General features: G+C 31.6%; 2 protein-coding genes across 3 annotated transcripts; one reads left to right on the top strand and one right to left on the bottom strand.

Annotated features, from left to right (window-relative positions):
- Nucleotides 1–2,029: 2,029 nt before the first annotated feature.
- Nucleotides 2,030–11,174, top strand: LOC129911040 (vacuolar protein sorting-associated protein 18 homolog). Of its 2 annotated transcripts, XM_055988672.1 has the most exons (6): nt 2,030–2,399; nt 2,460–2,770; nt 6,129–6,176; nt 6,326–8,024; nt 10,390–10,541; nt 10,602–11,174. In XM_055988672.1, exons 1-6 carry the CDS (start codon nt 2,153–2,155, stop codon nt 11,064–11,066), a joined length of 2,922 nt encoding a protein of 973 aa, XP_055844647.1. In that variant the 5' UTR covers nt 2,030–2,152; the 3' UTR covers nt 11,067–11,174. The 2 variants fall into 2 exon arrangements, with proteins under 2 accessions (XP_055844647.1, XP_055844648.1); XM_055988673.1 differs by lacking the exon at nt 6,129–6,176.
- A 2,261-nt stretch (nt 11,175–13,435) lies between these two features.
- On the bottom strand, nt 13,436–14,210 carry LOC129910664 (protein C19orf12 homolog). Its single transcript, XM_055988124.1, has 2 exons — nt 13,810–14,210; nt 13,436–13,691 (listed from the first exon to the last, which is right to left on the bottom strand). The coding sequence occupies exons 1-2, from the start codon at nt 14,009–14,011 to the stop codon at nt 13,471–13,473; spliced, it is 423 nt and encodes a 140-aa protein (XP_055844099.1). The 5' UTR covers nt 14,012–14,210; the 3' UTR covers nt 13,436–13,470.
- Nucleotides 14,211–14,357: the final 147 nt, after the last annotated feature.

Raw genomic sequence — 14,357 nt, 5'->3', positions numbered from 1 at the left:
TACACTCATGAAACTTGGCAAAAAGTTTGCTTTTGGGATAAGAACCAAGTACAAAAAAGTCTATAAAAAAAAAGAAGGGTGTCTTTTCGCGGACAAGGGGTGAAGGTCAAAAATATACCTACAGAAAAAAATTGTTTGTCGAATATCATCATATGACACATGTTCATCTAATTACATGAAAATAAAGTCAATACGACTGCTCTAAGAGAAGTTAAAGCCGATTGAAAACAAAGGGTGCTTGTTTTTTTACTTCAACAGGTAAAATATAACCGAAACCCATGGGAAAAACATGCTACACTGATGAAATTCGGGATGAAGGTTTTAGATAAAGCAGGGACAAAGGATTCACAAAGTTCTTAAAATTACTTTTGGTGAAAGGGTGTTTTTTTGATGGGTACTGGTAAAAACGGCAGTGATTCGTTTATGGTATGGGGATTTTTGCTTATAGCTTTTGGTGTGGGTTATTTGGTCTCCTTGAGGAAACAATGGATGGGTATTGTTTTTTAGATATTTTATAGACAAACCTGCACCGGAGTGTCGAATAATTAGGCTAAGATGGATTGATTATCTTCAATAAAGGTAACGGCCCTAAGCAAAACTCGGTATTTTTGAGTGAATTTTTGATCAAAAACTTTCAAAACCAGATCCAAACGTCCCCCAGTCATTCGATTTGGATACTATTAAGTATCTGTTAGACCATTTGGTGAGAAAAGTAAGGAAGCATTCAAAGGATTAGCTGAAACGAGTCTTTTAGGAAGAGTGGAAAAGATTCGGCCCAAAAGTTGCAAAAAATCTAGTAAAATCAATGCCTTCAAGTGAGTTTGACCTCGTCAAGTCTAGGGGGTAGCCTAAAATATATTAATTCCCAAAAAAATTTAGATATTTATACTTTTAACATCGATTTTCATAGTTTTTTCTTCTCTGTATACTTACTTTTGTGATGCGAAATTTTGTACTGTGTTAAATTTTTGGTCACTTTTTCATTTAGTATTGATTATTTGACATTTTTTTTTTTAAATACATATGTAGGCAATGATTAATGAAATAAAACCACATTTAAAGTTTTTTCGAAAATGTGTTAGATTCTTTTTTTGAGGTCTTGGTTAAACAAAGTTAGGGGTGTATACTTACTTTTGTGACTGAGTGTATGGGTATATTTGAAAAAGTGTGTAATACTAGAGTAATATTAGTGGTACCCTATTGAAATTTAGCAATTATGTTACTTTTAAGATAAGAAACAGGAATCTTAAGTGTCTATAAAAATATCATGGTTAACAGGGTGTTTTTTTGAGTGAAAACAAAAATGATGGGTCACCCTAATGAAATTTGGTAAAAACATTGATTTTGGGATAGAAAGCATGAATAAAGAGTTTTCATAAAAAAATTTTTGGTGAAAGGGTGTTTTTTTCGAAGAGACAGTAAAATCTGGACCAAAAAAGCCAAAAAACTAAAAAGCCCAAAAACTAAGAGTTGAATTTTTTAATCAAAAACTAAGGAAAAAATAATTATGGATTAATTTTAGGTATAAAGATTTGTTCCCAATTTCAACTAAAAATATTCAAAAGTACTGGAGATCTTCTGCGTGCCCTTTTTTAACAAGATCCTGTACAGAGGTTCACTTTAAAGATCCCATTTTGAAATATTTTATAATAAGCATGTTTCTAACCACACTTCAATACCTGAAGTTTTCTGCTACCACCTTTCTTTAAAATTAATTAAAACAAAATTTAAAAAGTGCACCTAGCCGCTTCATAAATAATAAAATTCATTATTTTAAATATCCGTTTCAAATTCGTCGTTTAAAATTACCTGAAAATATGGTTGTTTCAGTTCCGTTTAACTTCATTTTCAAATTCAATTTCCGTTCCATTTCCAAATGCATTTTCTATTCTTTAGTTATTAAATATCCGAAAGATGGCAGTGTTCATTTTTTTTTTGACATTTCACAAATGACAGTTGTTGTTGTTGTTGGTGTTTTGTAAAAAAGAAAAGATAAAAATTAAAAACAGACCGAAAAAAAAAACAAAACACTGATAAATTTTTGTGATTTTTCATAAAACAAAATTCAACAAAAAACATAAAAAAAAGAACCATTATATATCTTTTATTTAAATACCAAAAGTAATTTTGATTCATTTAATACAAAACAAAAATGAATCACCATGAATCGAAAGCAAAATTCCTCAGTACTTCGAATGATCCACCCAGTAGTTCTGGCTACATTACTTATCGAATGCAAGAGGAACAACCAATTTTTACGAAGCGTAAAATGCTTCTAAACATTCCACAATCTTATTCCGATATAACACATTTAACTGTTTCGCATAATTGGCTTTATTGTATTGTATCACAACAAGTTTTACTCAAGTTCCAATTGCCAAAGGCATCGCCACCAATTGGTTTGTTAAAAATCCATTTGCTTGGATGAAAAGAATATAAAATCTTTCCTTTTTTTGTAGAAATTCCATTGGAAAAATACTCAAATGGCTATACAATTGCTAAGACTTTTCTTGATCACACCGGCCAACATTTGCTCATTTCTCTGGTCTCCAAGATTCCAGGGATATCTGCTGAACTTCTTTATGTAAATGGCAAAACTAATAAAGTCAAAAGAATTGACAAACTCAAAGATCACGAAGTCACTGCGGTCGGATTTAATATTTACCAAGGAGACGAGTCCTCAACTGGACCCATTTTGATTGGAACTAGTCGAGGATTGATTTTTGAAATTGATCTTAATCAAGATGGTGATAGATCGTATAGGAAGCAGGTAAGAACAAATTCCAATTTTATTGATTCATTTTCTATATCATAGTGGAGTAGCTAAAGCAAATTATCAGGGAACCCGGCCGAACAGCTTTGATTTTGATAATCTTTTTTGCAAACGTCGTTATTAACCCTCTGTAGAAACACCTTATTTTTGTTACGTGATAGGCACACGGGTGCGAATTTGGTTTATACTTTTTCATGTCGCTAGAACTTTTTTCGGTAAAAATATTTTATAGAGAATCAAGTATGAAATTGTATTCACAATTCCGAAAAAAAAATATTTTCACCCTTACAAAGAGACTGAAAAATCGTAATTTTTGTATTTTTGTCTTGCCAAATTCGCACCCTTGTGCCGACAGAGGGTAAAAACACTTTAACCTCTATAGGTTAAAAGTTGTATTGTTTTTTTTTAAATTAATTTTTTTTAACAAAACCAATTTTTTTTTTCTTAAATTTCTAAATTAAATGATACCAAAAGATTCTCTAACGGCCGATTTCTTCACAGAGTCCTAACGCTAATACCGGTCCTAGTCCTAATGTTAGTACTCAAATCGGTATCAACTCATTTCTTCACTCAAGTACTAAGCCCTAGACCATCAATTTAGGACCGAGTACTAGTTAGGACTCGGTACTAACTAGCTCCTCAAAATTAGCTAGGACCTGGGGTCGAAGTATGGCATACGTACGGTAACGTATTGACGCTTTATGTCTCTATCGTTTTCTTCTGATTAAATAGAGAGAGCAATAGTAAAAGCGTTAACGAACGTATGCCGGAGTTTGACCTCTGGTTATTATAACAATCGTTAGTACTCAAATTGGTACCAAGAGATTTATTCACACAAGAGCTAAGGCCTAGTACTGTCAAATTGGTACCGAGTATTAGTTTAGGCCTCGGTATTTGTTAGGACCTCAGAATCGGTAGTCTAGCGGTTAGTACTTGAATCAAATCAATTGATTTCATATTTTTCAGCGATGTTGAAGTTTAATAAAGAAGAAAAAACATAAAAAAAGAATAATTTTCTTTGTTTAAATTTGAAAACATAGTATATTGCAGATGTGTTGTGTCGATTGATAAGTGCGTTTCTATTGATTTTCATATTTTGAAAGTTTTTTTTTTAATTTACTAACAAACACGAGAATTGGACTTTTATACCAAGCCCACAGCAATTTTGGGTGTATTTTTAAAAACGTCTTTAAATTGTGCTTATAATATGTACAAGCCTTGCAGTAAAGGTTATTTGCAAGACACTCGTTTCTGGCAACGAGGCTGTACAACCAACGAAGAGACACCACCTCGGGCTCGGCTAATTTGGAATATCTAAAGGAATTTCCGTACTATAAAATTCGGAGATTTTAACTCCAAAGTTTCTATCGAATCAAAATTCCCCTGGAGATCACAATGGGGTCAAATTATGCAAAAAAAACATACATAATACAAAATCACCAAATACCTCGTTTTTAACAGGTAGATCTGGTACTAGGCTGGCTTAGGACTTATGTGAAAAAATTGGCCGTAAGTAATTTAAGTGGAAAAAATTATATGGGAGTAGTGGACAATCTTCCATCTTTTAAGCGATAAATGCAATTTTCTCACAAACTGACTTCAAAAAAAAAATCCACAAATAAAATAAAAGTAAAAAACTCTTCAAAATTATATTTAACTGAAACTTTAATTGAAACATAAAATAAAATGTTAATTAAATAACAATTCTGTGGCCACAACCAATAACCGCTTAAGTGAGTTAAGATAAAATTTTTTGAGAGGTCTTATGATGCTACCCAATGCTAAATCTACATCTTTTTAATTTTTTAACTATTAAAAACGATAGATTAAAACTATCTAGATCGAGTTAAGAAAAGATTGAGTTGTTTTTGGGGCAAATTAAAAAATGCGGAGCATTATTGTAAAACTAAATTTTGTTTTTTTTTCGACTTAAGCGGTTATTGATTGAGGCCACAGAATTTGAACATACAACTATATTTTAAATAGTTAAAACTCACAACTGTATTGAGTTTAGTTGAATGACTTTTTCCAATCTCAACACTGCTGAAAGAACACTAAGGCCTAGTTTGTTCACACTCGATTATCTTTTAATCAAGGATTTTCCATGGAATAATCCTTGATTAAAAGATAATCGAGTGTGAACAAATTGGGCCTTAGAAATCGCAAATCACAATGCATAAGAAAACTATTGAAATCAGTGGGCATTAGTTTGGATACGAATATCTTCTAAACGGTTAAAGCAATCAATATGATGGAATGATTTGTAGAACGTTTAAGCCCCTATCCCCCTATCTTGCTAATTTGAAAATAATGAATTTTCGGTGAATTAAAAAATTTTTAAAAGTACAAAATGTTTTTATAATTTTTTTTTACTTTGACCTCGAATATCTTTAGAATGGTTAGAATAATGAAAAAAGTTAAAAAGATCTTTTTTGTGGAACAATCTATTTCCTACAAGAATATGTCTTGCGCGTTTGATAATTATTAATAATTTTTCAATTTGTTACAAAATTAAGAACAAAAAACGAATTTTTAAAGATTTCTCGATTTTTGGACCTCAAATATCTATTAAACGGTTAGATAAACGAAAAAAGTTGGGGATTTTGACCCCAACAGCTACAATATTTAAAAACACATTTTTAAAAAGCCAGAAGCTCATTCCTATCTTTAAAATTTATATCCACTAAATTTAATTAAGAGTTTTTGAAAAAAAAATGTTATTAAATAAAATTAAAATGACTTTTTTCAAACTTTTTCATAGTAAAATATGAATTTATTTTTTTTTTAATTTTTTGGCCACAAAAAAGTTTTAAGAACGACATGTTAAATTTTTTCAATATTTTTTTTTTTCAAAATTCTGAGTTTTAGGACCAGTTTTTCAAAAAAACACTTCACTCATTTTACTGAATTTTAACTTTACAAAAAGGAATAAGTTTCTAGATTTTTAAAATGTATATGTAAATATTGTAGGTGTTGCTATTGTGTTCAAATATTATTTTTTGTGTTTAAAGTCAATTTGTAAGAAAATTGCATTGCGATGTAAGACTGTCCCTCATATTTTGTTTTCTTTAAATTTTCTAGACAATCTTTTAGCATTAATTAATTTTTGAAATTTAACCAAAATTTTTCAAAACAAATTTTTTTTTTCTTCACAAAACTCCTATATTAAATTCAAAAAATCAATACGGCAACAGCGGAAATTTTTAACCCATAGAAGTTAAAGTATTTTTAATTACTGACGCTTGAAAATGCCATTTTTTCAACATTAGTTACTCCACTATCATTCATTCATGATCATCATTTTTTTCATAAAAACCAAATCAATTTGATATAAAAAACCCCAAATCAATATTAGCTGCCCTCATACATTCCCCTGTATGGCCTGAGGGAACTGGATGGACTGGTAAATGGCTAACTTAATCCCTTTCTTTTTTTCTTCTATAAAACACACAAAAATTCTTCTTATAGTTTGCTCATTCACACTGCTTTTTTAAAGAACCACAAAAACCACTTGCTTTCAGGTTAATTCACTCCTCCTTTTACCTTCCACAGATTTACGACCTCGGCCTAGGTCGCATTAAATATCCAATCAATGGTTTGGATTTCTTTCGAGTTCCAGACTCCAACAAATATATCGTTCTAGCTGCTACTCCCGACTGTTTGTATGGCTTCTATGAAACTGTCCGAATCGATGAGAAGTTTACCCTTCAAACTATTTTCAATGCCTACGTCAATGGAATGCGAGTTCAACTTGCCGAAGAGATAAAAACCGATCTAAAATACTCGGCTCTAGGATTCCATGTAGAATCTCAATGGCCAACTCGGTATGCTTGGTTAAATGGCAATGGCATTCGAACTGGGGAGCTTTCAAAGGACCCGGCACAAGAGAATTTCATTCTTGGCAAAGAAAATATTCCCTTCTCTCAAGATTTAAAGCCACTTTCGGTAGAAGAACGTAAGCAATTGGTTCCAAAAACCATAATGCTCACTCAATTCCATGCGTTGCTTCTCTATTCCGATCATATAACTGGAATTTGCCTCCTCAATCAAGAATCTGTATATGAAGAATATTTCTCGGAACAATTTGGCAAACTACTTGACATTGTTATGGATCCATTTAATGGATCCATCTATGTTTACACTCCCAAGCAGATTTTCCACTACCGTGTAACTCACGAAAATCGAAATCTCTGGCAATTGTATCTGAAAAAAGGAATGTATGATTTAGCCGAACAGAATGCTGAGAATCCTGCCCAAATGGATATTGTGTTGGCACGAAAAGCTGAAGTCTCATTTGACCAAAAAGAATACCTTCGCAGTGCGGAGATATATTCAAACACCAAAATCAATTTCGAACAGATTTGTCTGAAATTCCTATCGCTGGAAGATAAGCGTCCTTTGATGACTTATGTAAAGAATCGTTTAGATAAATTACGCAATGAGGATCTAACTCAAATAACCATGTTAGTTGTTTGGTTGGTTGAATTGTATCTAACTGAAATCTCTTGGCCTGGTTTGGATGAGCAAAAAAGACAAGACTGGCAATCAGAGTTTGATAGTTTTTTGCAATCACCACGAGTTGACAAATGCATTCGAAATAATAGATCGGTGATTTATGATTTGATGGCGTCACACGGCGATAGTCATAATTTGTCAATGTTGGCTGCCGTTAATCATGATTATGAATCAGTTATTAATCAGCATATAAATCAGCAGAAATTTACTCAAGCACTTGGAGTTCTCAAAACCCAACGAAGTCCTGAGATGTTTTATAAATACGCACCAATTTTAATGGAGGAAATTCCCCAGGAAACTGTAGCGGCATTAATGACCCAAGGAAAAAAACTCAATGTGGAAAGATTGATACCGACTTTGATATGTTTGGATAGTCAATTGCATATTGAAGAAATTATTAAATATCTTGAATATGCTGTTTATTCATTGGGTGAACAAAAGCAGGCTTTACATAATTATTTATTACGTTTGTATGCTCAGTATAAACCGGAAAAGTTGGATAAGTATTTGGAAAATGAAGGAACTGACATTACATTGGTGCATTATGAAGTGAAGTATGCTTTGCGAGTTTGTCTTGAACATGAAGCAAAAACTGCATGTGTATTTTTGCAATGTTTGTTGGAAATGTGGGAGGCGGCTGTTGAATTGGCATTGACATTTAATATTCAACAAGCTAAGTTGACAGCTTCGAAACCTGGAGATGAGGAGACGAGGAGGAAACTTTGGTTAAGGATTGGTAAGATAATGGAAAACAATTATTATTAAAGTATTAAGGTTTTATTTTCCATTTTATTGTTTACATTTTTGTTCCTATTCTTAAATTTGTATGAACATTTAACATTTTTATTGACATTCAAACATAAATTTGTTAGGACTTTTGGGCAATAAAACCGTTATTAATTTATTAAAAGCCCTACCGTCAAAAGAAGATATCTAAATGATATTATTTAAGGTAGGGAATGTTTAAAGTTAAGGCATTTTCGAAGGTTGATCGTTTTTGAAATTAAAACGATTGTAAAGGTTGGGCGAAAAATTGCATAACTTGAAAATTGCCCTTTAAAAATACCCTATCTTTGAAAATATCATTTAATTGAATGAGATTAAATATGAATTTACAATAATAGGTAGTATTAGTAATAGTAGGTAAATTCTCATTCTTTTTTTTTGGGAAAAAGTTGACTTCAACTTTGTTTTTGGCTATTAATTGAAAAGTTTAAAATTTGTATTTAACACATCCACAAAGGATGCATAATTGTTATATTCATTATGACTAATTTAACCTTACACAAAACAATAAAATCATTGGCCCTGTTTCAGAGCTTGCTACATCAACTACAACAGCTACATTTACTACATCAGCAATCTCAAAAGCCAATATTTGAGTCCAATTGAACCACGGGAAATATTTGTTCAACATGCCACCGCAATTAATGTTTAAAGTCATTGATGTAGCTGATCTACACTACAAATGTCTACGTTATAACCCATGAGGGATTTCCTAAATTTTATTATAACTTTCCTAATCGGATCATGAATTAATTTTTTTTGTATGGACTACTATCTAGGTTAGGTTAGGTTAGGTTAGGTAGAAATAGCTGTCAGGAAAACGACTGACAGACTTATTGGTCCGTTGTGATACCATGATTATGGAAGGGAATTCCTCACTAATAAAACCTGTTGCAGCTTTTAATGAAGCGGCGGAGGTTAAAGATGTCAGTATTAATGAGTTCACTAGTATCTTCTAAAAGATATTTTTCCAAGTATAATTTACTTCTACTGGAAAGGGCAGGACATGAACAGAGAAGATATTGGATTGTTTCTTCTTCTTCCTCATCAAAGCAACTTCTACAGAAGTCATTTGAAACTACGCCAAGTCTTATGGCGTGTCTACCTATGAGGCAGTGTCCTGTTAGGACACCTATTACAGAATTGATATGCAATCTGCTTAGAGACAATACATTTTTTGAACGTTTTGGATCTAACCTAGGCCAGATCTGCTTGGTCATTTGGCATGTTACCATCTTGTGTTTGTTGCCTCTATAGACTACTATCTAAAGTTGACTTATTTTCTTGGCCGTGAATCTATTCAAGATCAAATTTCGAAAATATCGATTTCTTGTATATAACATCTAAATGGTGTCAATATTTAAAAGTATTTAATGCAAAACTTCTAGAGGTCTCTGCTTGCTTTAATACATTTTTCCTTTGACTGATCAATTAGAAGATATCGTTATTTCAACAAAACGCATTTATAACTTTCTTTTTTTTTTGTATTCCTGAACTGTTAATACTACCAAATTATTTGTTTTAACTCAATCAAAAGGAACATGATAGAAAGTCAGGCATAGTATTTAAGGCTTTTGAAAAAAAGAAACAAAGTCAGTAGATACCATTGAAATTCTTCAATGTTTTAAATAAATAAGGAGTGCAGGCACTTCAGAAAAGCTTTAACATGGTTGCTGTAGACTTTGGAGACTTAAAAAAATTTCGTTCCGCTTCAGCTGCGTACTAGGCTTAAAGGCTAAAAAATAATATAATTTTGCTATGCATCAGAAAGGGCAGGACGAAGTCTGCCGGGTCGGCTAGTTATATTATAAAAAAAATGTTAAATACTTTTATTACTACCTTCTCCAAATAAAGATGAATTCAGCTTCTTCTTGGTATTTTGTCCTTCCATAACTATTTTCTTCTTGTTTTCATACGAAGAAATTTAAAAAGAACAATATCAAAAGCACCTTCCTCGTGAGCTTACGCATTTGATTGTATTTTCTTAATCTTGACGCATCTGACAAAACACTTTCGGATTTCATCCGCAGTCACAGTTACATTTATGAGCATTTACGAAAATTGAAAGTTCGCCGTCGGTTGTATTGGAATTGGAAAGACTTTACACCAACAATTTCTATATTGTCCTCGAGCTGTTTTTGTTTTCTTCTTTAAGATGTTAAATTTTTTTAGGTTTAAGATTTTTTGCAGGTTTATTGAACTTATAGATAAATAGTGTTTTATTACTTCAGTGCATTGATTTCGTACAATATTTCTCGCTGTAGATTTTTTTTTTATAAATTGAAAACTTAATTTTATTGCATCATTTTCAACAGCTCAACATGATATACGTGGAACAAACGATGTTAAGAAAGCCCTTGAACTCCTTAAAGAATGTGAACTACTGCGAATTGAAGATCTCTTGCCATTCTTTTCGGATTTCGAAAAAATCGATGACTTTAAAGAAGCCATTTGTACTGCTTTAAAGGTAATTAACTCTTTATAATCAGAAAACTTTAAAAAATCACATCTTGTTCTTTTTCAATAGAACTACAATGAACAAATTCAAGCACTCCAAGATGATATGTTAGAATCCTCCAAATCAGCCGAACGTGTTCGCAGTGATCTCCAAGGCCTACGTAATCGTTCAGTTCGTATTGGTGCTCAAGAGCCTTGTGCTATTTGTGAAACATACCTCCTACTCAAACCGTTTTTTGTATTTCCATGTGGACATAAATTCCATGGGGATTGTTTGGAGAAACAAATCATTCCAATGCTTACATCGGAACAAAGTCGGCGTTTGTCTTCGTTGAAGCAACAATTGGAAAATATTTTAACAACTTCGATTGCTATAGCTGAGCGGACTAATCAACAACGTTTATCAAGGGAAAAGATCAAAACTGAAATTGAAAATATTCTAGCTTCAGACTGTTTGTATTGCGGAGTTATGATCAATACAATTGACCAACCATTTGTTGAAGATTGGGAACAAGTTAATGTCGATTGGGAATAAATAAAAACACAAACTCGCTATCGTTTAATTTTATAATCTAAGCTTAAAAATATTATATATTTATTTAACCAAAATATACAAAAAAAACCTTACACTGCTACAAGTGCACTTGTATTTTTTTTTTTGACGTGATAACGTCTTATAAATCGATGAACCATGGCAGCATCCACAAAAAAGTGACGCCATTTTCTCCCGTTCCACCTGAAATTTTTAGCAGTGTGGCATAAACTTCAATTAAATTTTAAAAATAAACTATTAAGGATACAAAAATCTTTTATAACTTATTTGAAAGGTAACAACTTACAAGTGAATACCAAAAAGGATTTTTAAAAATTCAATCATTAAATAAGGTAAATAGGGGTAAAACGAAATTACAAAAATGTGACTATTTTCTAAACTCGACAATGTAGAAAGTTGAATTTTTTTAATAGAAAGATAAATTTATTATAAGGCTGACATAGGTATTAAAAAAATCAAGTTATGAACGGTTTTTTAAAACTAAAACATGTTGTAGACCTTTGACAAAGCGATGACTGTAGGGTAAATTCTTTTTGATAATTTAAAAAATGCCATTCGTAAGATAATAAAAAGAATTAAGGCTCTAATACGGATTTTTTCTTAGTCTCTGCGTTTTAAATATGAATTTTTGAAAAACACCTACTTTTTTAAGGGTATTTTTTATTTTTAGCAATTTTTCTTGCTTTCAAAAAATCTCAAAGTTATAGGACATATTCATAGGTAGGTACTGGCCATGCGCATGTATGCAACAAAATGATTTTTGACTGAATAACGGGAAAACAATTTTTTTTACCCAATTTTTTTTTTTTGTTTATAAAATAAATACAGTGGTGGCCCAGTAAAACGAATGATATAATGTCCAGAGTCAATTTGTTGTATCGAAATTTTTTTATACAAATCTTTAGGTAAGGCCTCAGTTATTGCTATGAGTAAAATCCATCAGTAAAAATTGAAACATCAGGAATCTGAAATGTTTTACTGATGAGCTTTTAGAGCAACCAGTAAATTTACATCATTAAATTAAATGCCTTCGCTCCCCAAACAATTTTTTTACTGATCATTGCATCAGTAATTTTTTTATTGATGGCGCCGGAACAGTAAAAAATTGAAAAAACGAACCGGCTTTTTTTTGGCATTTGGCAATCAACTATTCAGTAAAATGAAACTTCATCAGTAAAATTTATAAAATTAATTTGTGAATAGAATTTAAAACCAAATGCATTGCTTCTTTTTGAAAAAAATTGGCAAAATAAGCTTTCAACTTATTTCTTCAATATTTTGCTCAAAATAAAGTATTCAAAACAGCTAAACAAAATTTTTACTGATGGATTTTACTGAGAGCTATAACTGAGCCTTAACGAAAAAAATCAATTTATAGATCAAAAAATTTACCAAACCAAAACCCCTTTTCAAAATTTAGAACATACATATGCATGTAGTTTTCAAGATATAGTTTTTTGTACAAAGTAAACCAAAATTTCAAGAACATTGATTTTGATAAAATTGATTTTTCAAAAAAAAAAAATATTACCTATATGAAATAATTTAAAAAAAAAATCCAAATTTTAAAAATCCAAAAAAAGTTTCTTCATTTTTTAATTGGTTACTAAAAATTTTTTGAAGGAATACATATATTCATTGAATACAAAGATAGTGACAGACAACAGGGTCTTTATTTTGTAAAACGATTATCGTTGAAACTACTTCGTTATCGTTCAAACGCTATTGCGTATAACGATAATCGTTATATTTCAACGATACTCGTTAATCTTTACGACTGTCCTTTCCCTATCTTTTGACTTTCTTTTTCGTTTAGCTGAAATAATATTGTTGCGTCTGCCGTTAAAATGCATGTTGGCCCCAAAAAACATTCTTTTCGGTTAATTTTTGCCTTACGACCGTCTCGTTTTACATAGTCGCTCTTTGTCGTGACTATCGTTGTCCTGAGTATCGTTGTTGTGCCTTTCGTTTCGTAATATGAAATAGGGCCCTAGACATTATGTCATGTGTGATTGTTATTTTGAGCTTGATTTTTTTATGTATCCTAAACTTGCATTATAGTACCAATATCGCAAGTAAAAAGGCTAAAAATCATATATAACTAAATCATTATTGAAGTAATTTTTTTTCAATCGATGGAAAATTTCTGGGAGGGCAACTGCCCCTACCTACCCCTCTGTGTATGTCCTTGAAATAAATAAAACTCGCAATCGTTTAATTTTATATCTAAACTTAAAAATTATATATATTTATTTAATCAAAATATACAAAAAACCTTACACTACTACAAGTGCACTTGTTTTTTAACAGATACTTATTTAATATAATTTATTTATGTTCCTGACATCTCTCTTAAATAGATAACAAACATTGGCAATTCTTAGGGTCAATCAATAATTTGCAAACGAAGTTCGTTTGTAACGAACGAGGTGACTGTTCTCAGAACTGCCGTTTGGATATCAGCATTTCTGGCCAAAAGAGGTATTAAAAGTGCCAAATCAGAGACACCAACATCAGCAACAGCAGCTTGAACATGTTGAACCAATTGTTCTTGTTGTCGTTCGGTTAGATCGTTCATAAGAATTTCACCAATTGGCCGGAAGGTGCCTAGAAATCATCAAAACATATTTATATGTCATTTTTCTATTTTTAAACATATTTTTGGTCAAGCAAAAACAAATGACGCAAAAACACGTCAGTCTTGCTTAATCCTAAAAAAAAATACCTGATGACATTTTGTATGCTGTTAGTCCTCCAACTGTTCCACCAATTGCTAACCCTGGAGGTCCTAACAATAGTCCACCAGCTAAACAAATTGCTCCACAAACCATTGCACCTTTGCCAGATTGTTTAACACAAACTCGAACATTTGCATTATCGGAGACAATGGAAATTGCCTTCATTAATTCACGATTGTTGATAGGCATAATGGATGCTCTGTTGCCTGTTGCTGTCAGGTTATTGTGATCTTTGAACTTTATTGAGCAAAGGATTTTGTTGATAAAATTTGTACTTTTTGATAAGGAAACAATTATTTAACTGGCAATTACACTGGGATTTTAAATAATTGTGCGCTTGATAAGTTTTGTAGTGAAGTAGGAGTTCTTTTGGTGTTCGGGGATGACCCTTTTTTACGAATTTTCTTTTGATGATTATTTTGATTTTGACAAGCACAGGGATGTCTCTTTTTTCTTGAGTTAAGGAATGCATTCCACAAAATAGATATGGTAGTGGAATGTATGCTGCGGTACACAATACAGACTACACGGTCAT

Source organism: Episyrphus balteatus, chromosome 2 (assembly GCF_945859705.1).
Source record: "Episyrphus balteatus chromosome 2, idEpiBalt1.1, whole genome shotgun sequence".
Taxonomy (NCBI): Eukaryota; Metazoa; Arthropoda; class Insecta; order Diptera; family Syrphidae; genus Episyrphus; species Episyrphus balteatus.
This window is presented reverse-complemented; position numbering and strand designations above follow the sequence as displayed.